The sequence below is a fragment of the Tamandua tetradactyla genome, chromosome 7, assembly GCF_023851605.1.
Source record: "Tamandua tetradactyla isolate mTamTet1 chromosome 7, mTamTet1.pri, whole genome shotgun sequence".
NCBI classification, from domain to species: domain Eukaryota; kingdom Metazoa; phylum Chordata; class Mammalia; order Pilosa; family Myrmecophagidae; genus Tamandua; species Tamandua tetradactyla.
This window is the reverse complement of record NC_135333.1, coordinates 171,955,450-171,977,197: the sequence shown is the minus strand read 5'-3', so window position 1 is coordinate 171,977,197 and position 21,748 is coordinate 171,955,450. Positions and strand designations below refer to the sequence as shown.

Genomic DNA, 21,748 nt, shown 5'->3' with positions numbered 1-21,748 from the left:
AGCAAAAAGAGATAAAAAAAACTTTTAAGGGTGACTGGCACTGCCACAAAGCATGCTTTTTTTAGAAGCAAAGGTCTAGGCCTGGCCCAGGAAAGTGAGATTCACTATGGGCATGACATTTAGAGGGAAGCCACACATTTCAGCAATCAAGATAAATCATATTTTGATGCACTATTTAAAAAATAAAAATTAACACAAAAATCCGCAATGAACAAAATATGAAAATTTTAAATAAAGACCAGAATCTCACCCTGCACTTTCACAATTTTCCTTCTTGCGCCCGTTCTAGAGCTGCAGTCCCTGGTTCAAATCAGAATTCTGTCAGTTACTTGTGTAAGGTTATGTGGTTGTCCCTCAGTTTCTTTGTCTGTAGAATGGGTCATAACAGCATCTACCCTAAAGGTTGTTGTGAGGATGGACGAGCCCACCTATGAGAGACAGTCACAGTGGTTTTGTATCTGTCAGCACCATCTCAGAAAAGAGCTCGGAACATGCAAGTGTTGGCAATACTGCTGTCACCTTTGTCACATGGGTTTATCAGCTCCTAAAGGCCAAAGAGCTTCCTGTAAAAGCCCTGCCTTAGGAGAAGCTGACCGCCTCTGCAGATCTGTTTGCATTAAGTGGCCCTTGCCAGGGAGTTTTACGTATTTCCTGAAACTGGTTTTGAAGATAATTTTAAAAATCCTTTGAATGATGGCAATTTGGGGAACAGTGAATGAGCGGCTGCTCCATGAGGGTGCCTTCCTGTTCACGCTCCAGTTAGGTCATAACGACTGCTGGTCAAGGGTTTTCACATGTCCATCCCCCCTTTTGCTGGTCAATGGTTTTTACATGTCCACCTCCCCCTTTGCTGGTCAATGTTTTTTTCATGTCCATCCTCCCTCTTTGCTGGTCAATGTTTTTTTCATGTCCATCCCCCCCCTTTGCTAGTCAATGTTTTTCACATGTCCACCCCCCACTTTGCTAGTCAATGGTTTTTACATGTCCATCTCCCCCTTTGCTGGTCAATGTTTTTTTCATGTCCATCCGCCCCAATGCTGGTCATTGGTTTTTACATGTCCATCCTCCCCCAACTGCGGCCAGGCCCAGTTCAGGGCTCACTTGTGAATAACAGACACAAGCACCACGCCTGACACTAATTACACATTTAAGGAAAAAATGAATGACTTTCGGTTCATTTTTCCCAAAAGTCTCCTCTTTCAAACAAGAGGCTCACGCAGAGCGGAGATGAACCTGCCGTGGATGCAGAAAGGACTCCATCACGAAGCACCCGGGACCCATGATTTGTCCGCGGGGCGGGCGCCGAGCCGCACCCACGGGACTCACCCACGCCCCGCCCAGCGCGGAGGCCCGGCGCGCATGCGCACAGGCGGGGGCCTCGCCTCCCGCCGCCGCCCGCCTGGGGGCGTTGTTCGCGCCGCCGCCGCTAGGCCCGGGCGCCCGCCTCGCGGGTCCGCCTCAGTCCCCGCCTCAGTCTCCGCCCCGCCCCGCCCCGCCTCGCCGGTCCGCCTCGGCCCCCGCCCCCGCCCCCGCCCCGCCTCGCGGGTCCGCCCCCGCGTTCGTCCGCGCCGGCCGGGCCTGGGCCCTGGGCTCCCGGAAGCGGCCGCTGCGGCGCGGGGCCGAGCGCGTCGGTGCCGGGAGCGTCCATGCGCGGCGGCGGGAGGCCGTGACCTGCGCGCGCGGCCCGGCGAGGCCGCTCCCTGGCGGCTCGCTGAGGCGGCGGCGGCGCGCTCGCGGCGCGGGGATGCTGCTCAAGCTGCTGCAGAGGCAGACCTACACCTGCCTGTCGCACAGGTACGGGCTCTACGTGTGCTTCGTGGGCGTCGTGGTCACCATCGTCTCCGCCTTCCAGTTTGGAGAGGTGAGCGGCACTGGGGACACCTGTCCTCCTCGGAGCCCCGAGAACGCGGGTTCCGCCGTCCGCGGTCGACCGCGGGCGCTCCGGCGCCGGGGGCGGGGCAGGGGTCGTCCCGGGGCCCTCAGGCTCCCCAAGGCCCGTGAGGTGCCCTAAGGCCCTGTCCGCCCCTCGGAGCCCCTCCGGGGACCGCGAGGCTTCCCTGTGCCCCCAGAGCACTCCCGAAAGAACGTGAGAGACGCGTGCCTGCCCCGCGCGCTGACACCGGCCGCCCGTCGGACCCCTGCTGGCGGCCTGCGGACCTCGCGCCCGGGCCGCGTGCCTTCGCGGGGCCGTGCGGGGCGGGGGTGTGCGGGCCCCGAGCGTGGACGGCGCTTGTGCGGCTTTTCCCTGTCCGGGCCCTGCGCCAGCGCGCCGGCCGGGTTGCAGGCGGGACCCGGCTTCCCTTGAGAGCCCAGCCCTCTGGGCTCCCGCCGTCCGCCGGCCCCGCACGTGCGCGCGAGGTGGCGGTCCCGGGAGCCCCGCGGCCCGGACCCGCCGGCACTGCTTGACCCGCGCGCTGGGAGGCCTTGGTTGGCATCGCTTCAGGTCCAGGCAACAGGTTTCGGAGGTGGAAGCGCCCTGGTGTACTAGAGTCTGTGCTCATCTGATATAGACTGTTAAACATTTCCTGAATTGGAAACAACCCTTTGGCTTAGGTTTAGTAGTATATATTTTTTAACGTTATTTTTAATTGTGAAATATAACATATATACGAAAAAGCAAAAAATTTCCAAGTATATCTTAGCAAGTAATTATAGAGCAGATTTTAAAGTTTGGTGTGGGTTACAGTTGCACAGTTTTTTGTTTTTTTCTTCTAGCTGCTCTAAGACACTGGAGACCAGCAGAAATATCAATATAATGATCAGCAGTCATACTCATTTGTTAAATCCTATCTTCTCTTATACTCCTCTTTAAGTAACATGTACATAAAAGCAATTCATTTCAAAGTGCATTGCAACAGTTAGTTATACAACAGATTTCAGAGTTTGGTATGGGTTACAGTTCCAAAGGTTTTTATTTCTAGCTGCTCTAAGGTACTGGAGAAATATCAGTATAACGATTCAGCACTCATACTCATTTGTTAAACCGGACCTTCCTTTGATCCCACTCTTTAGGGTATTTGGGCTGTGCCCATTGTGACTTTTCCATATTGGAAGGGGCTGTTGATAATAAGGGATAGGGAGATGAAACTAGTTGATGCTCTGGAAGGGCTGGCCCCTCTGCATTTCAGGGCTTGTCTCTTCCAGGGACCCATCTGGAGGTTGTAGGTTTCTGGAAAGTTACTCCTAGAGCCGTTTGTAGAATCTTTTATGATGCCCTAGGTGTTCTTTAGGATTGGCAGGATTGGTTTTGCTTGAGGTTTAGCAAGTTATGGTAGGTAGCAATGTCTAATTGAAGCTTGTGTAAGAGTGACCTCCAGAGTAGACTCTCAACTCTATTTGAACTCTCTCAGCCACTTGTAACGTATTTGCTACACTTCTTTTCCCCCTTTTGGTCAGGATGGCATTGTTGATCCCTCACTGCCAGGGCCAGGCTCATCCCTGGCCATCATCTCCTGCGTGGCCAGGGAGACTTTCATCCCCGAATGTCATGTCCCACATAGCTGGGAGGGCAATGATTTCACTTGCAGAATTGGGCTTAGAGAGAGTGAGGCCTCATCTGAGCAACAACAGAGGGCCTCTGGAGGTAACTCTTAGGCATGCCTATGGGTAGTCTAAGCTTCTCTGCTACGTACGTAAGCTTCACTAGAGCAAGCGTCAAGATCAAGGGCTTGGCCTATAGATTTGGGTGTCCCTAATGTTTAGCACAGTATCTGGGATTTTCCTGGTGGCAAAGTTTAATAGTTCCATTTTTATTCTCCCATCCCTCAAGGGACTTTGCCATGACTTTTTTTTGTTTTTACTTTTTTTATTAATAAAAAAAATTAACAAACAACATTTAAATATCATTCAATTGTACATATACAATCAGTAATTCTTAATATCATCACATAGTTGCATATTCATCATTTCTTAGTACATTTGCATCGATTTAGAAAAAGAAATAAAAAGACAACAGAAAAAGAAATAAAACAATAGAGAAAAAAAAGATTGTACATATCATACCCCTTACCCCTCGTTTTCATTTACCACATTGCAAACTGAATTTATTTTAACATTTGTTCCCCGTATTATTTATTTTTATTCCATATGTTCTACTCTCCTGTTGATATAGTAGCTAAAAGGAGCATCGGACATAAGGTTTTCACATTCACAGAGTCTCATTGTGAATGCTTTATCATTGTTCAATCATCATCAAGAAACATGGCTACTGGAACACAGCACTACATTTTCAGGCAATTCCCTCCAGCCTCTCCACTACGTCTTAAACAAAAAGGTGATAGCTACTTAATGCGTAAGAATAACCTCCAAGGTAACCTCTCGACTCTGTTTGAAATCTCTCAGCCATTGACACTTTGTCTCATTTTACTCTTCCCCCTTTTGGTCTAGAAGGTTCTCTCAATCCCTTGATGTTAATTCTCAGCTCATTCTAGGGTTTTTCTCAGTCCTTTGATGCTGAGTCTCAGCTCATTCCAGGATCTTTGTCCCATGTTGCCAGGATGGCATTACTCTTTTTTTGTTTGTTTGTATGCTGTGTGGCAGTGTCACATTTCATTCTTTTTCCATGCGAGTATCCCATTATTGCAGTACCATTTGTTGAATTTTTTTGTTTGTTTTGTTTTTTGGTAAATGCATGGGCTGGAAAGCAAATCCAGGTCTCCCACATGGCAGGTGAGAATTCTACCATTAAACTACCTTGAACCCCCACCCCCCACCCCCTGCCAATCCTTTAAAAAAAATTATTTATTAATTAAAAAAATTAAGAACAAACAAAAACATTAAACATTAGCATATAATTCTGTTCTACATATGTATTCAGTGATTCTCAGTATCATCACATAGTTGTATATTCATCATTTCTTAGAACATTTGCATCAATTCAGAAAAAGAAAAAGACAACAGAAAAAGAAATAAAGCAATAACAGAAAAAAAAGATTATACATACCATATCCCTTACCCCTCACTTTGATTTATCACTAGCATTTCAAAATAAATTTATTTTAACATTTGTTCCCCCATTGTTTATTTTTATTCCATATGTTCTACTCCTTTGTTGACAAGGTAGATAAAAGGAGCATCAGACACAAGGTTTTCACCATCACACAGTCACATTGTGACAGCTGTATCATTATTCAGTCATCCTCAAGAAACATGGCTACTGGAACACAGCTCTACATTTTCAGGCAGTTCCCTCCAGCCTCTCCATTACATCTTGAATAACAAGGTGATATCTACTTAATGCATAAGAATAACCTTCAGGACAACCCTTGGAATCTCTCAGCCATTGACACTTTGTCTCATTTCACTCTTCCTCCTTTTGGTTGAGAAGGTTTTCTCAATCCCTTGATGCTAAGTCTCAGCTCATTCTAGGGTTTTTCTCAATCCCTTGAAGGTGAGTCTCAGCTCATTCTAGGATTTCTGTCCCACCCGTGAATACTTTTTGATTATCTGCTTAATATACTCTGGGATATATCCAGGCATTACATTAAGCTATACAGGATTAAAGGTCCTCATTCTTGTTCTAGGCTCCTTGTGTTTGGATTGTTTAAATGTTCTGTCCAGACAGGTTGAGTTAGATCATGTGCTACAGAAAATTTAGGTTCTGGACATAATAAAACTTTCTTTGGTGATTTGGCAATATTTTTGTGGTTATTTTATTGGTGATATTCTTTGTCATAAGCATGTGTATAAAGAATGTGAATAGGGCATAACTAAAGGAGTACATATATGTGATTTTAGGGAAACACTTTTAAAAATAAGTGTCCACAGCAATTGGGAGAAAAGCTGTGCTTTTAAGATGCTTGAAATCTGTCTCGTTTTATTTTATTTTATTTGGTAGGGGAGCGCAAAGATTTTTAAAGGAGCAGAAGGGTTTTTAGAAATGCCATAGAATAATACATTTGCTTGACTGGAAGAGAAGGTTGCTGTCTAGTTTGACTACTGCGGCAGGCCTGGCCCAAGCACAGTGCCCTGTATAGAGGAGGCAGCCTTAAGTCGGTGTTTTGTTTTGTTTTTTAAATGAATAAGTGAATTCTGTGGCCTGATTTCCAAGTATGCACTTTTGGTAGTTCTTGGTTCTTGGGCTGGGAAAAAACGTTTGTAGGTGAGGAAAGGGCCCCAGATGTGAAATGTGGAGTATGTACTTAATAATATACCAGCTACTACTCTGTTTGATGTGTTGCCGCTTAATACAGTGAACATATCTATGCAAAAGTGAGTGCCTTATTTATTGCTTCTGGAATTTTTTTTTGACCCTGACTAATGTTTTTTAGCTGCTTATTACTTCCTCCACCATGTGAGGGTAACTTAAAGGGATCGGTTGTTTTTCATTCTCTACCCTTTTGCCTTTCATTGCTTGCTTGGTTATACATTTGCTGAAAGGTATTGGTTACTGCCTTTTGACAAGACAGTTATACAGTTGTCCACATTTTGAGGAAGAAAAGTGGAATTGAGAGAAGATATTTTATTTTTTCTGAAGTTGATGGAAGTCATTTTTGGAGGATCCTTGGGAATTCTGGCCACCCAGAAGCAGAGGCGGCTCCAAACATGGTACTCCCAGAGGGCACACTGGAGGGAGACCAGAGGCTGCTGTCCCGGGAGACTTGGCAGCAGGACGAACGTTTGGCTGTTGTAGACTGGCTTAGCCATGTATGCTCTTAAGATCTTTTTCAGGCTAGAAATGACTTTTTTTGTTTAAATTGTCCGGTGGGAGTCACATTTCATTCTCTTTCCATTTGAATATCCCAATATCATAGCAGCATTTGTTGAATATATTTCTTGTTGTTGTTCTTTGAGTGCCTGGGTGGGAAATCGAATGGTTCTACCCCCAAACTTCCCGTGCACCCTCCTCGGTCCAGAAACTTCGGACTTTAAATATGAATTCTCTGCTAGTTGGTATTGTTTAGTCTTTAAACCTTGTGCTTTCAAGGTAAAAAATTCATTATTTCAGAGCCCTCATTATTTAATTTAACGATTTATATAAAAGTCCAGTTGCTTATCTACAACTTTTGAAACTACTGTATTATAATTAAACAGCAATAATTTTACAGTGACATATATGAATGGTCACAATCAGTGAACTAAGTGAAGATTGTAAATAGCCTCAGGGCAGTTCAGGTCAGGTTTTGACATCAAAACTTGCTTTTTGTTCCTTGATGTCATCAAAACCTTCCTTTTGTTCATTGAACACATGGCGCTTGTTGCAGCTGTAGGGGCAGGGCCTTTGCTCTTGTTTCTTTCTCAGCGTGGAAAGCTGCCCCCACGCCAGCACGTGACCAGTTTGTCCTTGTCATTTAGGTCTCACCTTGGTGACCCTTCAGGTGGGCCTTCCCCACTGTTCTGGTTTGCTAGCTGCTGGAATGCAATATACCAGAAACAGAATGGCTTTTAAAAAGGGGAACTTAATAAGTTGCTAGTTTACAGTTTAGGGTTCCTCTCTCAGCTGGAAGGGCACATGGCAAACACGGTGTCATCTGCTAGCTTCTTCTCCTGACTTCCTGTTTCATGAAGCTCCCCCGGAGGCATTTTCCATCTTCATCTCCAAAGGTCACTGACTGGTGGACTTTGCTTCTCGTGGCTATGTCATTCTACTCTGCTCTGTCTCTGAATCTTTTATTCTCCAAAATGTTTCTTTTCCTCTCTTATAGGACTCCAGAAATTTATCAAGACCCACCCACATGGGTAGAGACATGTCTTCACCTAATCCAGTTTAACAACCACTCATGATTAAATCATATCTCTAGGGAGATGATCTGATTACAATTTCAAACATACAGTATTGAATAGGGATTATTCTACCTTTATGAAATGGGATTTTGATTAAAACATGGCTTTTCTAGGGGAATACATCCTCTTAAACCAGCAAACCCACCATCCGGCCTAAAGCTGCCTGTACCTCACGTCATTCCTTGGTACATTCTGCTGCTTTTCTTTCTTTCTTTCTTTTTTAATAGTGCTTGCTATCATTTTGAAATTGCATGTGTAGATATGTTTTCTTATTTAATGTCTTATATCTCTCCATGAAAATATAGGCTCTTTGGGGTAAGAGCCTCTGTCTTTTCCCCACCGTATCCCCAGTCACAAGTGGCTGGGTGTGGGCACGCCTTTTCCGAGTATCTGAAGCATGCGGGCATTCTAATGCCACTTGGATATGTGGTGAGCAGATTCTAAATTTGACCTTAATAGAAACTATGTAGGTTTATTTGCTTTTTCAGTGTTTTAATTTTTTTAACAGTAGCATAAAATAGAGAGTGTTTTCATTCTTGGCCTTCGCTCTGTGATGAAATCTGGTTAGTGCAGTAGATAAAGCAGTAACTCATCTTTAATGCTGACTGGCCGTGGCCCGCCTCTCTCGGTAGTAGGCAAAATCTTTAGCATGGACCCCAAGGCCCTGTGCCGTCGAGTGCTAGATTCCTCTGTCTCCACCTCTTACTTTTTCTGCTCCAGCTCCAGAAAGTGCCTTCTTTGCTCCTTGTGTGTGGCTTATTCTCTTACTGTCTTCATTTCTTTGTGCAGTTACTACCGTCTTAGTGAGGTCCTTCTTCCCTGTTAAAATTGCAACTCTACCAGCACCCTCTTCCTTCTTTATTTTCTCCATGACACTTTCCACCATCTGAGATACTGTAAGCTCCGTGAGAGTCGGGTGTTTATGTGTATCCCCAGCATCTGGAGCAGTGCCTGGTATCCAGTAGATATTTGTTGAATGAATGAATTCCTTGGAAATGGGCTGCAACAGAAGACAGTGGTTTGCTCCTGGAGGTATTTTAGTGGAGGCCCGATAGCCACCTGTGATGGTCACTCATCAAGGACTTCCCCACTCCAAGTGGAAATCTGAAAAAGGTTATTCCTTTCCGCTCTGATTCTGTGACCCTTTGTTTATAACATTCTTTGGTGGGGATATAAGAAAGGCTGGCATTTGGGGATCTGAGTTCGTAGTACTCTCATCTGATAATCAGATTTATCTTCCTTTTTGTATAACGTTTTCTGTTTTTCTACCTTTCCTTGATGTGGTTCCTAATTGTAAAACTGAGACTCTCTCCAGTACTGTGTTAAATGAAAAGGTTAAGCGTTTAGAACACCAGCGTGAGCTGTACTTAACAGTGATTTTATGTGGTGCCACATACGTATTTTTTTCCTTTAACTGTATTTGGATTTTATAAATATGAGATTATTGTTTAACTTTTGTTAGACTTAGCATGTGACTTTGTTTTTAATAAAACCTTTTTTGGCTGTTTATGTGGAGTTTATTTTGAAATAACTTGTAGAACTAGAATAGCTAAATCCTATTTTGTTCAATTAAGAAAATAGTTACATAATACAATATAAGTATTGATTATGAAAATAGTTATGTATTGCTTTTTAGTAGAACATGCCTACATATACATTCCTGCATTTAGCTTTTCTATGTGTGTGTGTATGCTTCTGATAACTGCATTTTGGGGAAATTCTCAGAAATTAAATCTAGTATAAGAGCAGACTTGATATCTAGCTTGCTTATACAAGTTGTGAAGATAGTGACTTTTTAGAAACTGTCGATCTGTTTTCAAGTATATTAGACCTTAGGTTTTACTAGAGTGGTCGTGAAGGATATTCTTAAACTGTTCCCCTTGCTACCCTCTTTAATTTGGCAAGTGTTTGTGAGTGCCTGTGGAATGCCAGGTGCCAGGGTGATGATACAGATATGAAAAAACAGAGACCCTGCCCTCAAGAAGCTTATAGTTTAGCGATACAAAGGAGCCATTTCAGGTTAATAACATAAAAGCTGCAGTGAAGGTAGAGATGCAGGATGTAGTGTAAACGTTAGGAGGCAGGATAGATCAAGAGCCCTAGGTTTAAATCTGGGGTCCTTCAGTCCTTGATCTTTTTTGTATTGTGGCCCTGGTGACAGTCTGGTAAAGTCTATGGATCCCTTCTTGTATTTAAATGCATAAAAGGATTATTTAAATGTATAAAAGGATTATTTGAAAGCATAGAGGATTACCAAGGAAAACATTTATATTGAACTATAGGTTCAAAATACAAATTTGCAATATGTTAACATGCAGTTCTTTGTTAATACAAGATAAGATCAGTAACTACCCTTGTTTTGAAGTAATGGTACGTGTAAGTGATATTTCAAGGTATCTGTAACAGCAGTATTTGATATGAAAATATCTCTGATTTCTATTGGTAACAAAGTACCTAAGGACAAATTTTTTTTCCCTTCTAAGCCCACAAACGTTCTGAATTCTGTCAGGGTTCTTAAGGGGAGGTTCCTGGACTCCCGGCTGAGAACACTTTGCTGTGCCATTTCCAGCAGTGAGTCTTAGATTCCTAGTCTTTTAAAACAAGTTTGGGTATGTAGTTCCCTTCTCGTATCTCAGATTTGGGTGCTAGATTTGCCTCACAGTTGTCACTTTTCTTAAAGTGCCTGAGTTACTGTCATCTTTGAAGATTTTCATAATTAGGTTAAGTTTGGGGTGTCCATAGAGAGCTCTGTTTTTCAGGCCCCCTGGGCTAAGAGGTTTCTGCGCGCTTGACAGCGTCTGGGAAACACGGGAACCTGAAACTGATGAGCCACATGTCTTCTGGCTGTTCGACTGTGACCTTGCCTCACTGCAACGTTCCCAGTCCCAGAAGTGGCATGACATTATTTACACATCTGCGTGTTGCACTTAAACACATACCTTGGAGATACTGCAGGCTCGGTTCCAGAACAGTGCGATCAAGTGTGTATTGCACTAAAGCAGGTCACATGAAGTTTCTGGTTTCCTAGTGCAGGTAAAAGTCATGTTCACATCATTCTGTATGCTACTAAGTGTGCAGTAGCATTTTGGCTAAAAAGCAATGCACATACCATAATTAAAATGTATCGGACAGGAACACACGCTGTTGGGAGCGTGGCGCCAGTAGAATTGCTCCATGCAGGGGTGCCTCAGACCTTCAGTTTGTACAAAGTGCAGGCAGTATCTGCAAAGCACAGCAAAGGGAAGCACAGCAAAACGACCTATGCCTCTCTTAATTTCTCTGAGTAATTTTAAATTTGTGTCACATTTAAGAAGTGAACTGATTAATGATTAACACCAGTGATGCTTTTTTACAGAAATATTTTTCTAGGAAGGTATTAGTAATTTACACTTCACCAGCAATGTAGGATTCCTTCTTATTATACTTCTGCTGATAAAACAGCTCTGTGTATTACCAGTCTATCCCAATTCTGTGGAAAAGGGTATCTTATTTTGGTAATTTGGTTTTCTTTAATTATTGGTGAATTTTTTATTTTATTAACCATTTGTATTTCTTCTATCAATTTGCCTTGTGCTTTCAGAGCATTTTTTAATTTAGATATGATTGTTTTTCTCTTTATGTTAGATTTTACATATTAAATTATCCTGTTGCCATTATTTATGGAAGTACTATTATTCTTTTTTTTTTAATTTTTAACTTTCTAATGTATTGGAGTGAGCTTTTAAAGTGTTCCTACTCTGTAAAGTTGACATGGATTGTTAACGTTATAATTTATTAAACTCTACATTTATGTTTTATGAATTTTCTGTGTTTTTCAAAATTGAAAGATAGGCTATAAAAAGATAAGTTAGGATTTGACTGTCTTTCTGGTTCATATAACTAAGCCTTTATTGCTGCACAGTAATCAGTTTCAATGCTGTGGTCTCCAGGCCAGCTCTTTTTCGTATGGCCCTTACCTTCTTTTTTTGTTTTTTTAAGCTTTTTTTTTTTTGGTGGAGAGGTGGGTGGTGGGTAGTAAATATTCAGAGACTTACACAATGGCCTATTTCAAGCATGTTCATGGAGATATTTGTAGGGATGAAAGAGGGATAACCTAACCAAAGACAAATTAGTTAGGCTCCATCTGTGGCATAAAATATTATGATACTAGGAAGCATTTCCCATTAAAACTATTTGATAACATGAGAAAATGCTCATAATGTGCTAAGGGAAAGAAAATCAAGATTCAAAACTGAAAATATAATGCTGCTTTTGTTTAAAAAAAAATCTCTGTGTGTGTGTAACAAAAGGTTTTAAGATATGAGGTATTTTAGAGAAAGGAAAGTAGACGAAAGGGTTGCAAATGAGCATGCTTTATTGGGCTGCACTCCTGGGCAGAGCTCACCGAATCCAAGAGGGAATGAGGTGAGTCTGTGCACGGGCTTTGGCGAGTGCCGTTTTTAAGGACAGGGGTTGGGTGATGACATGAAAGGGGTGCCACATTAAACAAAGGATTATTATGCTAGTGGGTTGAGCAGCGGGTGGTTAGATGTCTGTGAATAGATGTTTGCTGTTCAAAGACCTTGATTGTAACGGTTCACCTCCTGTTCCGGAGTGACTTCATGATTCCAGCCATAGAGCCCTTCCTTATTCACCCCGACCTAACATTCCAGCCTTTTTGTGATAATAGGGCGTTGAGATCTTTCTAGCTATGTCCTGCTGCAGTGGGATGGCGTGGGGCTATGGGCTGAAATTGTTAGGGTCCGGAGAGAGGAGAGGCTGGCTGCAGGAGTTTGGTGAGGTCCGCAGGAGGTGATGCAGAAGCATTTGGTTGACCGCTGCTCGAGATAGTTCACTTATATGACCCTGGAGGAAGTTAAGGAGGCAAGGAGCTAGGAGAAAAAAGAGACAAATTAAGATAACTGGACCTAGCAGTGGGAGAAGCCATGCTGTTGCAGAGAGGAGAACCAGTTTAGGGCAGAGGAGGTTTCTTGTTTCCTGCGATAGAAATTTTCCTTTAGCTTGTTTAGGGTTTGAATGTTTTGTTCTACCGGACCCGATTCATTGATGTAATAGCAACATTCTTCTTGGAGGAATATACACATCCCTCCTTTTTCAGCTGTCAGCAGGTTTAAGGCCTGTCGATTTTGAAGAGTAAGATTGCTGGGAACTGATGTAAAAGGTATCCTTATGAGGTGCTTCATTGTACAATAGCTTTTGGTCTGGGCGTATGAAAAGCAGGCATTGGGCCTTGGGCCCTTTTTAACTGAGTTTGGAGTAATAGGAATGGTTATAGGTTGGCTACAACCTGCTGACGGGCAGTTTGCTGTGCCAATTATGTGAGTGGTTGCTTTTCCATTTTGGGTAAAGGCTTCCCTGATTTGAAATTCCCAGATATAGGATTTGCTTTCAGTGGGAGTTAGGAGGGCGAGCAACACAAGTGATACGGACCCAAGTGGGCCCCAGAGGCTGGTGAGTGTAGGAGGGCTCATTCTGCTTATATAATTTGACCCAAGATAGATGGTGCCAGGAAGAGTCCCCCAATAGTTTTACCGCTGTAGGAGTGGTAAGGACCACTGTGTGGGGGCCAGCCCACCGTGGTTGGAGTGGTCCAGGCTGCAGCTGTTTGAGGAGTACCTCGTTCCCCACTTGAAGATTGTGGGGGGAATTGGCAGGATCAGTTTCCCCTGGTTGTGTCAGGAATCTATCAGCATGTTCCCACAGTAATTGCCTGATTAAAGAGAGATATGGCAGGTAAGAGCTTAGAGGAGGAGGCTGCACCTGCAACTGGTGATTAAGTAGGTATAGGCGGCTGTACATAAGTTCGAAAGGACTTAGAAAAGTAGGTGCCCGTGGAGTGGCACGTAGTTGGGTGAGGGCTAGAGGAAGGAGGTCAACCCAGGATTGTCGTAGCTCAATGGCCAACTTGGTTAGTTGAGTTTTGATAAGACCGTTGGCTCATTCTACCTTACCAGAAGATTGAGGTAAGGAACATGTAGCTTCCACTGTATTCCCAAGGCCGATGAGGTTTGTTGAACCACCTGAGAAACAAAAGCTGGGCCATTATCGGATTGGAAGGAGGTAAGTAGTCCAAAAGGGGGAATGATTTGTTTTAGAAGGATGTCTGCCACCACATCAGCAGTTTTCCGTGTCGTGGGGAAAGCTTCTATCCAGCCTGTTAAAGTGTCAACCGTAGTTAGGAAGTACTGTAATTTCTTATGGGTGGGCATGTGTGTGAAATCGAGTTGCCAGTCCTGTCCGAGAAGGTGGCCCCTTAGCTGGTGAATTGGGAAAATAGGGCGCAACCCTCCCTGTGGACTTGTCATTTGGCAAGTGGGACAAGAGGAACAAACCGACGTTATGAGGTTAGTCAAGGATGGGTGGTGGAATAAAGGCTGGAGGAACCATCTGAGGGCTCTGGGTCCGATATGCAGCAATGAGTGTACCTGAGAAAGAATATCATGAGCCTGCTCTGTTGGGAGAGCCACCTTGTTATTGAGGAAGATCCAGCCCTCCAGTGTTGCAGAACCTTCTTGTGAGAGGAGGTCTGCATGTTCCCTGGAAGAGTAGGCCAGTTGGAGGGAAGGAAGAGTAAAGAAAAGAATTGGTGCCGGTAGGTTTGAAGTTGAGGGGTCTTTGGTTAGTTCTCATGTGACTGCATCAGCCCAGTTGTTTCCACAGGTGGCATTGGAGTCATCTGTTTGGTGCCCCTTGCAGTGGATAATGGCCACTTGTGAGGGCAGAGAAGGGCTTGAAGGAGGCGTTGGATTAATTTAGCATTAATTACTGGTGAGCCCTTTGTGGTAATGAATCCTCGCTCCCTCCAGATAACTGAGTGGCAATGTGCTATTAAAAAAGCATATTTAGAATCTGTGTAAATATTAGCTGACTTGTGTTTAGCTAAGCGTAAAGCTTTAGTTAGAGCAATTAGCTCAGCTTTTTGGGATGTGGTTCCCTCCTGGAGTCGTATGGCCTCAATTATTTCAGAGGGAGTGACTATAGCATATGAAGCTCTGCATCTCCCCTGCTGGTCTATGATTGAACTGCCGTCTATGAAAAGGGTAAGATCTGCCTCTGGCAGCGGTGTGTCTGAAAGACCCTGGCGTGAGGAGGCAAGCTCTTCCATGGTTTCGGTGCAGATGTGTGTGGGTTGGGGGAAGGGGTTTGACAAGAGCTCTTGAGGGAGAGGAGTGGCTAGGTGAGGTAGAGAGAGCAATGTCCAGGTTGTCCAGGAATAGTAAATGAAATTCTTGGACACGAGAAGGAGTGAGCAGAGACAGAGACTTATGGGGTAAGAGGTCTTGCAGACAGTGGAGGGACAGAACTTGGAGAAGTTTACCCAGGCTGAGTTTCAGAGCTTCACGGGTTAGGGTGGCCGCTGCAGCTAATGCCCAGAGATAGGGAAGCCAGCCGCGGGCAGTAGGGTCCATCTGTTTGGAGAGGTAAGCTATTGGGGTATAGGTTGGCCCCAGATGTTGGGTTAGAACCCCCACCGCCATTCCCCGCTTTTCATCAATAAATAGAATAACTGGTTTTTAGGACTTGGGAGGGCAAGAGGAGGTGACTGAAATAAGGCACTGCGGAGGACCGAAAAGGCTTTGGATATGGCAGAGGGGTCGTCCAGTGGACCTGCAGGTGTTGCTTTGGCTGCATTGTAGAGGAGCTTTGCTAGAATGGAAAAATTAGGGACCCAGTGCTGGATAAATCCCATGAAACCTAGAAAGGATAAAATTTGTTCAGCATTTTCCGGAGGCTGGAGTTCGCAGAGTGCTTGCTGCCTGTCAAGTGTGAGGTGTTGAGAGGTGGGAGTAAGGAGGAGGCCCAGATAAGTAACGGTGGAACAGGAAAGTTGGGCCTTGGTTGGTGACACCCAGTATCCTTTCTCTGCCAAGAAATTTAATAGAGTGGCCGTGGCTTCTGTGGAGGCGTCTTCAGAAGGGCTGCAAATTAATAAGTCATCTACATATTGGAGAGTAACACTGGGAGTTAGATTGCATTGTGTTAGGTCTTTGGCTAAGGCTTGGCCAAAGATGTGGGGCTATCGCGAAACCCCTAAGGCAATACTGTCCACGTCAGTTGCTGGGCAGCTAGAGAGTCCAGGTCTTCCCAGGTAAAAGCAAATAGATTGTAACAGGCAGGGTCCAGAGGTATAGTAAAAAAGGCATCTTTGAGGTCCAGGACCGTGTAGTGAGGAGTGTGAGGAGGTGTGTGTGAGAGAGGAGTATATGGGTTGGGGACCACTGGGTGGATAGGAATAACAGCTTCATTAATCAGTCTGCGGTCCTGGACTAAATGGTAAGAGCCACTAGGTTTTTTTTAACAGGTAAAATAGGAGTATTATATGGTGAATTAGTAGGTATAAGGAGTTTTTTCCCTTTGAGCTGGTTGGTGATGGGTTGCAGTCCCCTTTGATGGGTTACGGAAATGGGGAATTGTGGCCGGGAGGGGAATGAGGACGGATTCTTTAGTCGAATGAGAACAGGTTTATGATGGGAAGCTATGATGGGGTGAAGGTATCCCACATTTTTGGGTTGACTAGGTGGGGTGGTAGGAGGTGAGCAGGAAGGATAGGGTCCTGGGCAGAGGTGGAGGCTACACATAGAGGCAGTAGTAGATTTGCAGGAGGAGTTTTTGTCCAGTGTAGTGATACCCCTAATTTGGTGAGAATATCCCGCCCAGTAGTGGGCTGGGGCAAGAAGGCATTACTAAGGAGTGTGTAATAGGATGTCCCTCTATTAAACACGTGAGTGGCTTAGTGGTTAAGGGGTGCGAAGGATGACCATCTATGCCCGTAACTGTGACCCGGGAAGGACAGAGTCAACTCGAATAGGAGGGGAGGACGGAACAGGTAGTCCCTGTGTCCACTAAAAAGGGGTGGACTTAACCCGCTACCTTGATTGTTACCCTGGGCTCCGTGAGGGTGATAGGGTCACTGAGGCCGGGCATCCTTAGTCGTTGGTGGCCAAGCCCAGGACTGCCAGTGGTGGGTCAGGGGCTGGAAGGACGACCCCCCCACGGCCAGGCGCTGAGGGGCAGTCACTTTTCCAGTGACCCTTTTTTCCACAGAGAGGGCATGGGCCCTTGGGCGGTCGAGGATTGGGGCACTGGTGGGACCAGTGTCCGTCGAGGCCACATTTGAAGCACTTCCCTGGTGGTGGATTAGTTGTAGCCGGCTTCTCCATGGCGGTGGGCCGCAGGGCCGCAGTCAGGGATGGGGTTTGTAAGTTTGCCTTTCGGCGGTCTCGCGACTCCTTCTCCACCCTTTCCAACTCATCACGAGTGTTGAAAACCTTAAAAGCCAGGTTTACCAGGTCGTGAATAGGGGCCTGAGGACCATCCTCAGTTCTTCTAAGTTTGCGCCTCATGTCTGGGGCTGACTGGGATATAAGATGTGTGGCTAACACGGTTTTACCAGCCTCCGAGTCAGGGTCTAAGCGGTGCATGGAGAGCGGGCTTCTGTGAGTCGGTGCAGACATGCTGCCAGGTCTTCCTCAGGACCTTGGGTGAGTTCCCTCGGTTTATGGAAGTGTACCATTTCACGGGAAGCTTTCTGCATGCCCACTGTGAGACAGGTGATCACTGTATCCCGCCTAGTCCACCTGGTCCTCCCTGCCGGAGTGTCGACCTGATAGCCCCACCTGGCTCTTGGTCTGCATGGCCTCGGCTCCTCCCGGCGTGGTGGGGTCAGTTGTATGGCCTGGTCGGCATGGACCCTGGCCGCACTGAAAATACGGTCCCTTTCATCTGGGGCTGGGGAAGAAAAACAGATTATATGACTGTCATGCCGGTTAGATCGTAGGCATTAGCTGGATATTGAAACTCCTTAGTGTAGGCAGTCGGGCCGCTGGAGAATGAACCCAGCTGTCTCTCAGTATCAGAGAGGTAAGCTAGGGAGAAAGGGGTGTGCGCACGAACCCACCCTGCAGGTCCCGCAGCTGCCCTCAGAGGACGGAGTAGAGAGTCCTTTGAGCGGGTGTGAGAGCTTACAGGGGAGGAAGGCAAGGCTGTGGAGGACAGTGGGGGATTGGATGGAGATGGAAGGGAAGGACGAGATGGCGGCAGGAGTGTTGCTGAGACAGGCGGGTAAAGTGAGGGGTAAGATGGCAGGTGAGGCACCATCGGAGCAGAAGGAGGAAGTGAGGGACAAGATGGTGGCTGAGGCTCTGCCAGAGGAGGAGAAGATGAGAGACAAGATGGCATCTGAGGCGCCGCTGGAGGAGAAGATAAGGGACAAGATGGCATCTGAGGTGCTGCCAGAGGAGGAGGAGGAGAAGATGAGGGACAAGATGGCGTCTGAGGTGCTGCCGGAGGAGAAGAAGAGGATAAGAGGCAAGATGGCGTCTGAGGCGCCGCCGGAGGAGAAGAGGAGGATAAGAGGCAAGATGGCGTCTGAGGCGCCGCCGGAGGAGAAGAGGAGGATAAGAGGCAAGATGGCGTCTGAGGCGCCGCCGGAGGAGAAGAGGAGGATAAGAGGCAAGATGGCGTCTGAGGCGCCGCCGAAGGAGGAGGATAAGAGGCAAGATGGCGTCTGAGGCACCGCCGGAGGAGAAGAGGAGGATAAGAGGCAAGATGGCGTCTGAGGCGCCGCGGGAGAGAGCTGGGTGGAGTGGAGGAGGAGGGGAGTGTGTGGAAGGGTCTCGGGGAGACGGTGGTGGCGTGAAGCAGGATGAGTCAGGGTTCCAGAAAGGAGGAAGTCTGGTCAGAGGAGAGGGAGGGTCTGGGGGGTGTCCGTGGCTGGAGAGCCTGAGCCGCGGCACAGGGAGCCCACGGAGAGGGCCGGGGCGGGAGAAGAAGGCCCGGACGTGGGGGTCCGGCCCACTTGTCGTTCTTGTGGCAGGAACCATGGAGGTCGTCAAGGACCTTGAAGTGGAAAGTGCCCCTCGGGCCAGAGGGACCTGCCATCTGACTGGTGTGGCCAGGCCTTGTTACAGACGTGAAGAGTGCTGCGCCGGGCGTCCGGGAGTGAACTCAGTGCGCGAGGTTGCCGCGGGCAGCTGGGAGGGGCGGGGTCGGGTGTTAGAGGACTTGCCGCCCCTACGCATGGGCCTCACAGAGCCACGGGATGGCCCAGTGCCCCGAGAGAGTCCCGAACGCGCCTCTGCGGGGGTGTAAAGTCCGTCCAAGTCCTGGACCCGCGTGGGGGGGGACGAGAAGCGAGGCGTCCCCACGGCCTCTCGAGTCCCAGGAAAAGGGTACGAGGCTTGCAGGCACCCCCGTTCGCCTCAGGCCTCGGGAGAGGACTGACGTGAACTCACGGTTTTCGCGGAGTAAGGTACAAACAGGCTCTCTCCTCCTTGGAACCGTGAGACCCGGCAGCCGGGCTAGGCGTGGGGACCCACCCGATCAGTGGTGATGGAGCGGCGGCCGAAGGATCCCTGGTCTCTGGGTATGCAGAGGAGGAGCCAGAGGAAGCCGGGGCGCCCCTGGCCAGGCAGGCAGCACCCGCGCTCCTCTCCTGGGTTTCGGCACCAAGATGAAAGGTTTTAAGATACAAGGTATTTGAGAGAAAGGAAAGTAGATGAAAGGATTGCAGATGAGCGTGAGGCTATATTGGCTGTACTTCTGGGCAGAGCTCACCAAACCCAAGAGGTGGTGAGGTGAGTCCGCGCAAGGACTTTGGCGAGTGTAGTTTTTGAAGGCAGGGGTTGGGTGATGACGTGAAAGGGGCGACACATTAAACAGAGGATTATTATGCTAGCAGGCTGAGCAGCGGGTGGTCAGATGTCCATGAATGAATGTTTGCTGTGCAAGGACCTTGATTGTAGCAGTTCACCTCTCGTCCCGGAGTGACTTCATGATTCCAGCCATAGAGCCCTCCCTTATTCCCCCAACCTAACATGGAAGTATATGTTTGTTAGCACAGAAATGCTGAACAAATATTGAAAGGAAATATACCAACTGTTAGTGGTGGTGATTCTAGGTGGTAGAATTATGGATAGTTTTTGTTTTCTTCTTTTTACCTTTCTGTATGTTCCTAATTTTCTAAAATGAGAACTTAATACCTTTATAATCAGAAAAGCATTTTAAAAACAAGTTAACCTATCAAATTAATAGCCAACTCTTTTTAGGAATTTAATGATTTCATATATTTGTGTGTTACTTTACAAATATCAGCACATTTTTAAAGAACCTTTATGTAGGTTTTCTTTGAATTTCCTTGCAGTCTTGCATGGTAAGGAGGGTTAAGAGTTATTATTCTTATTTGAAGACCAAGGAAATTGATGATTTGAAAGGTTGTAACTTAATCTGTAATCACAGATAAATGCCAGAAGTGGAACCCAGGAGGTCTCCTGTCTCTAGTAAGCCGTGTAGCCTTCACTGTCGTCTGTACCATTTAGAGTGTGCTGGCCGAAGGGTCCAGCAGAGCACACAGAGCACCGCGGCCCTGGGGAAGCCGGGCAGCCCTGTGCCACTCTCGTGCCCTTGCAGTTGTGCCGCTCTTGTGCCCTTGCAGTTATGCCCCCCGGCTGTCACATCAAGACCTAGTCACAACTGTGAGTGGAAGGTTCTTATATAGAGAATTCATCATAAAATCAGTGCAGTCTTAGTTGAATGGCATAATGTTAACAATGTAAAATTATATTCTTTAAAGATGTGCTTGTAGTAAAAACGGTGGAATCAATATATAAAAATTGCCTTCCATCTTTGGCATAATCCTGGGGCAGAAATCACCCCTCCAGTGTGGCTGCTCAGGTGCACAGGCATTGCTGATCGCAGCTGCGCCAGTGCTCTCCCCAGGGACCACGCCTGGGCCTTGCGGGTGGGGGCTGTAGGGGTGCTAAGGCGTCCACTGCTCTCTTAACTATAATTTTATGCTAAATTTGAATCTAGACCTAAATCCCAGTGTTCCCGTTAACTTGGCTTTAATGTCCTCATCTGTGATATGAGGGTAAAATAGTTATTTCATGTGTTTGTTGGAGAAATTAAAATTAAGTGTGGTAACAATTTATGTTGAGGGCAAAACTCTTTATCCAGTACTTTAATGTTAATTTGAAGTTCTTTGGCGCACGCATATAAAACAAAGCAATTATAATTTTATCAGAGATAACTGCTTTTTAATATTTTACTGTTTTTCCTTTTGAATCCCTTTTGTGATTTTAGATAAATGCATGTATTTTTCATAGCATTGGGATCAGATGTAGAGTTTTGATTATGCTTTTTTTAATCCCACTTAATGTTTTATCAAGTACTTTATTCCTTGACTAGTTTGAATGCTTCATAAAGGAAGAAACTTTGTGTTTTGGCCAATGCTGTGTCCCCAGAACCTAAAATGGTGCTACATATTTATTGACAAACTAGATTAAGTTTTAAGATATTATGTGAAATATAACTTTTTTTTTTACATGGGCAGGCACCAGGAATAGAACCCGGGTCCTCTGGCATGGTAGGTGAGCATTCTTGCCTGCTGAGCCACCATGGCCCGCCCTGAAATATAACTTTTAATGGCTTCATTATGTTTCCTTCTATGAACGTACTGTAATATGTTTACCCAATTCGCTATTTTAAAAATTTTAAATCATTTTGTTTTTTTTTAAACTTTTTTATTAATTAAAAAAATTAACAAACAAAACATTAAGATATCATTCCATTCTACATATATAATCAGTAATTCTTAATATCACATAGTTGCATATTCATCATTTCTTAGAACATTTGCATCAATTTAGAAAAAGAAATAAAAAGACAACAGAAAAAGAAATAAAACAATAATAGAGAAAAATGTATTGTACATATCATACCCCTTACCCCTCACTTTCATTTACCACTAGCATTTCGAACTAAATTTATTTTAACATTTGTTCCCCCTATTATTTATTTTTATTCCATATGTTCTACTCTTTTGTTGATGTAGTAGCTAAGAGGAGCATCAGACACAAGGTTTTCACATTCACTGAGTTTCATTGTGAAAGCTATATCATTGTTCAGTCATCATCAAGAAACACGGCTACTGGAACACAGCTCTGCATTTTCAGGCAGTTCCCTCCAGTCTCTCCACTACATCTTGAGCAACAAGGTGATATCTACTTAATGCATAAGAATAACCTCC

The 21,748-nt window shown here is 45.7% G+C and overlaps 1 protein-coding gene across 2 annotated transcripts in view; it reads left to right on the top strand.

Moving 5' to 3' along the window:
- Positions 1 to 1,693: 1,693 nt before the first annotated feature.
- Positions 1,694 to 21,748, top strand: part of GNPTAB (N-acetylglucosamine-1-phosphate transferase subunits alpha and beta) — a 127,229-nt gene continuing 107,174 nt past the window's right edge. For both annotated transcript variants that reach the window (XM_077111788.1, XM_077111789.1), the window contains exon 1: positions 1,694 to 1,861. In XM_077111788.1, coding sequence (XP_076967903.1) covers positions 1,745 to 1,861 — 117 coding nt within the window. In that variant the 5' untranslated portion in view covers positions 1,694 to 1,744. The remainder of the gene's footprint in view (positions 1,862 to 21,748) is intronic.